At 54.0% G+C, this 4,968-nt stretch overlaps 1 protein-coding gene across 2 annotated transcripts in view; it reads left to right on the top strand.

Moving 5' to 3' along the window:
- The window catches only part of TRAIP (TRAF interacting protein), a 32,521-nt gene that overhangs the window by 16,766 nt on the left and 10,787 nt on the right, over positions 1-4,968 (top strand). For both annotated transcript variants that reach the window (XM_006170941.2, XM_006170943.2), the window contains exons 3-5: positions 414-497; positions 3,047-3,086; positions 3,659-3,786. In XM_006170941.2, the coding sequence (XP_006171003.1) occupies positions 414-497; positions 3,047-3,086; positions 3,659-3,786 (252 nt within the window). The remainder of the gene's footprint in view (positions 1-413; positions 498-3,046; positions 3,087-3,658; positions 3,787-4,968) is intronic.

Raw genomic sequence — 4,968 nt, forward strand, 5'->3', positions numbered from 1 at the left:
TGAAACTCGGCATTTTGTGGTTTCCCGATGTGAGGCTGGCTGAGCCTCACTTGTGCCCTTGGGGTGCTTGGCGGGCCTGCCTGTACCCACGGACCACTGGCAGGTAGACTCTGTCTCTAGGCCAATCCTCACTCACCTGAGTATATTTGGGTGCCTTTTCTGCCTTTCCTTCAGTGCCCCAGCACCTAGAGTTGGCCACGTAGGTCTGCAGTGACGACTTCAGCAGCCACCAAACCGGCAGTCCCGGCTTGGAACAGGGACTGACTTCTGAGTCCAGAGGATGAAGTTGAGGGGCAGGCCTGAGAACAGGCCTGGCATGAGTGTTAGGCAAGCAGACAGACCTACCGCCAGCCCTGGCCCCCTCGCCCATGACCCAGCCACACAGTCATACTCTGCCTTGTCATTCCACCCAGGTCGGCAAAAGAACCATTATCAATAAGCTCTTCTTTGACCTTGCTCCGGAGGAGGACAGTGTCTTGGATGCGGAATTCTTAAAGGTACCCAGATTGATCTCATCCCATCAAAGCCCAAGCCCTCTGGCGTTTACTTTCTACTCCCCCGTAGGGAGGGTGCCTGGGTGTGAAAACGAGAGGCTTTGTGCGGTTCCTAGGGGCCGAGGGGAACAGAGGAGAGTGATGATGAGACCCGGTCACCAGGAAATGCGCCGCGAGGGAAGAAGAGGAACTCAGCCAGTCCGCCCTACCCTTGTGTGTCTCCTGAAGTCCCCTCGCCTTATGAAGGGCTGATGGTCACCCTGCCTAGCCCGCTTTAGCTGCCAGGACAGTGAATGATGCATTAGAAAACTCATTCCCTGGCCGGGAAGCTGTGGGGATACAGTGTTCCCCAATCTGGCTGTGTCTTCAAGTTGCCTGGGGAACTCAGTGTTAAGTCAGAAGCTTGAGTTTTCCCCAGACTGCAAAGAAAGGGCAAAGAGTCTGGAATCAAGATCTGCAGCCCAGGGGGAAACCCATTGTCAGGGAAGCCGGGGAGGTTCCTTTCCGTACTTTGACAGCTTTCTCCAAATCTCAAACTTAGCTTTTTGGGCATGAGAGAGCTGAATTGGAAAGCTCTCAAGGAATTTGAGTTGGGGTTTACAAGTGGCCCCTGGATTCCGAGGGTCAACGTGCTGGGCATCTGTCAGATCAGAGTTCACTGGGCCCTGGCCCCAGGGCTCGCAATGTCCTTGGAACCGCACTGGTTCAGGAACGTGGAGCTTTTGTACTCTGAGCCAGCGTGTTCATCGTCATGGAAACTGCTCCCAGTTTTGAGTAGTGTCCTTCCTGTGATGAACAACAAAGCCAGCTTCGCTTCTTTCTGGTTTTCAAAGCTGGGTGTGCAAGACAGGTGGCAGCATCTTGAGGAGTTTGAAGCAAGGGCTCAGGAGGCACCCTGCCGTGCTGCGGGAAGAACCAGGCAACGATGGGTAGTGGCGCAGCAGCCTCTGACGGCGTCTGTCCTCAGGCAGTCCCTGCCTGCCCTTCCCTACCCACCACCACTCCCGCCCCAGCGTTCAGCCTATGCGACCAGCCCAGTCACCAGAAGCCCCTGGCCCCAGAGTCCTGGGTAGAGGGTTTAACTTCAGGGGGCTTGACCTGGCCCTCAGTATCGGTCACGTGAAACTCTGAGTCTTGTGACCTCAGAGGATGACGTAAAGGAAGGCTAGTCTGGGTTCCGTCTAGTTACCACCATGACACCTTGGCCCTGCAAAGCCTTGGTGCTCTTGGTTATGGGCCACGAGCCTCTCTCGCCCACAGGGATGCTGGCTTGTTTCTCCCAGCCTCTCAGTGGTCTGTGGCAGTGGCTCTGGAACTTACGCTGGGGCTTTGAAAGGTTCACTCGACAGGCTTGTTAGAGCCTGACACGGAGGGGATCTTGGAGTGTGAAGCTGTCTCGTTTACCTACTTCTGCTGGGTTCTGGGGCTGGAAGCTTTGTGGTACCCGGAGCCAGTGCAGAGCTTAGCTTAGCGCTTAGGGGAAAGTAAGCTAGGAAGCAGAACACAGTGGAGAGCAGCCATGGCCCGAGGTCCTTGAACGCCTCCTGAGCGCTGCTGAGGCGCAGAGGGGATGAGGCCAGCACAGGAAGTGGGCTGCACGGCGCCAACTTCACTTCCCTCGCCCTTCTCTACCTCTTCCCTTGTCCTGGGGGCTTCCTCCTGAGATTATTTCCCCCCTCTTACCTACCTTTTATTTGTTTTTAAGTTTATTTTTAAAAATAATTATTTATGTAATTCTATTCATTATCATTTTTTAAATTTGACCAGAGAGAGAGAGAGAGAGAAAGGGAAAGTGGGAAAGCAAGCCTCCAGATCCGGGACCCAAACTGCTGTCAGCCATGTGGGAATCAGGCTCCTAAACCACCTCGCCACCTGCTGGTCCCTAATTTTATTTTTTTAAGAGTTCTTCTTTGCTGGGCTGGCAAGTGGTGTGGTGGTTAAGGGCGCTGGACTCCCACATGGCCAACCGTGGTTCAAGTCCCGGACCTGGAGGTTTACTTTCTCACTTTCCCTTTCTCTCTCTGTGTGTTTGTGTGTGTGTCTGAAAATATTGAAAATAATAAAGTTAATAAAAACTTTTTTTCCTTTTTTTTTTTTTTAAAAAAAAGAGGCTTCTTTTTTGCTATAGGGCATATGTACTCACCAGAGAAACAGAGAGCAAGTGAGAAATCACCCCCTAGAGGGGATAGCCATGCCACAATCCCTTCTCCTCCATTTTCCTCTTGGTATTTTGAACATGCACACTCATGCACCTGGTGTGATTTTCAAGCCACTGGGTCCAGGACTCGAACCACAATTGGTCAGGTGGGATTCCAGCACCTTAACTACTATGCCATTTGCTGGCCCTTTACCTATTTTTACATAGGCATATAGGGATAGAACAGTGCTTAGTCTCCCTTGTTGGCTCAGATTGACCTTGAGGCATGGCAGAGTCCATGCCTCCTGGACCTGGAGGCCTCTGTCCCACCCTGGGGCTCCCCTCAGCCTCGTGGGGGCTGTGCAGACACAGCTGTGCTGCCTTCCTGCTGCTCATCATGGCCTTTCCCTTGCAGAATGAACTGGACAATGTCAGAGCCCAGCTTTCCCAAAAAGGTGAGCTGGCAAGAGACCAGGGGCCCTGGGAAACTCCCGGCATGGGTGGTAGAGGGAGGGGCGAGGAGGAAGACCTCCAAACTGGCAGAACCGAGGCTTCTCCTCACTTCGTATGTCCGAGAGTCGGGCTAGCTCTTGTGACTGGCAGAAAAGGAGAGCAACGCCCTCCTAGGTGGGCGAAGCCGTCCTAGTCCAGGTGAGCCGCTCCTGTCCTGCTGAGGCTTCTTGCCTGGCACTAAGGCTGTGTGGGGTCCTTGAGGTGACCAAGTATCTGCAGGAGAGGGCTCAGCTGCTGAGTCTGGGGTCGAACTAATTAGATCCGTGTGAGAGGGGAACCGTGAGATCTTTTCCCAAGTAATTCAAGCAGGAAAAAGGGCTTGTCTCTTGAATGAAGGCTCTAACGTGTTCCTTGATTCTGTGCATGCCAGAGAGAAGCGGCCACCTGACTTTCTGGCCTGAGAAGCCTTTGTGGCTCCTCGCCTGGCTCAGGGCTAAGTGCTAGAACCCAAGGATCCAGGTCTCTTGCTGACGAGTGGATGGACCTCTTTCCCCTACCCCTCACCTTGTTCCAGAGAAGGAGAAGCAGGACAGCCAGGTCATCATCGACTCTTTGCGGGACTTGCTGGAAGAGCGCAACGCCACTGTGGAATCTCTGCAGAGTGCCTTGGGCAAGGCCGAGATGCTGTGCTCCACACTCAAAGTATGTCCGCAGGGCCAGCGTGCACAGATGGCGGTGGAGTTCAGCCCCAGGCCTGGGCTCTCCATTCCGGGTTGACCTGATCATGCCTCAGTCTTTACCTTGGTTAGCAAATGGTGAAGTGGGGACAAATCCTTTCTCTAAGACCCGCCCCACATCCCTAAGCTGTCCCCATCCAGCTCATAAGAAAAGGGCCATATTGGCTGTGCTTGAGGATCTGGACAGGGTGGCTCGGAGGGGCCAGGCCTTCCTAGCCCTTCACAGGGGGTGGCTCTGCTAAGACCTTGGCAAGGCCGGGCCGTGTTTCCAAAAGTGGTTCATACTCCACTGATGAGGCCAGCTAAGAACCTTCCATTAACACTCCAGTCCTTGGCTAGGCTGCTCTCTGGAGCCAGATCAAACAGCATCCCAGGGAGGAGCAAGGGCCTTTGAAGTCTGTGGTGCTGAGCTGACCAGGCAGATCAAAGCCTGCAGAGCGAGCAGCCCTAGACCCAGATGAATTTTGTATCAGTCTGGGTTGGTGAGCCTCTTGCTCTCCAAGGGGCATGAGGCGATTCATCTGAACCCGCGATTGATATGCTGGCCTTGTAGGTAGGAGCAGTCCTTGCTGGGTGCCATTTGAAAGGGAAAGGGAGCCATCCTTGTGAACAGACAAGGCCCCAGGATATTCATTGTCTCTGTTCCTGCTTGGGGGCTGGGCTGGATCACATGGCCTGGCCTGCGGGAGGGGGCAAACTCATACCTGGCTGCAGAACTGGAGCCTGATGGCGTTCTGGGCCTGAGATGGAGTGGTTTCGTGCTAAGGGCAGCCCTGCCAGCAGCCCGGCTCAGCACTCCTGCTCTGGCCGCCAGGGCCGGCGTGCACATGTGGGCATGGGTTTGTGTTCTGGACATTTTTGTTTTTAAATTTTGCCAAAGGACACGTGCACTCACTAGAAAGAAACAGAGAGGGAGAGAGGAGACATTGAAAAAGCACCACCCCAATGGGAATGGTTCCGTCACGTGTGCACAGGTGCCTGGCATGTTTTTTTTTTTTTTTTTGGAGAGATTTTCACTGTAGGGCGCGTGTGCTCGCCAGACAGACAGAGAGAGACATAGAGACAGAAAGTGAGAAATCACCCCCCAGGGGGGATGGTCACGCCGCAATCCCTTCTCCTCCATTCTCCTCTCGGGATCTTGGGCATG

Source organism: Tupaia chinensis, unplaced genomic scaffold (assembly GCF_000334495.1).
Source record: "Tupaia chinensis unplaced genomic scaffold, TupChi_1.0 Scaffold149184_1, whole genome shotgun sequence".
Classification (NCBI taxonomy): Eukaryota; Metazoa; Chordata; class Mammalia; order Scandentia; family Tupaiidae; genus Tupaia; species Tupaia belangeri.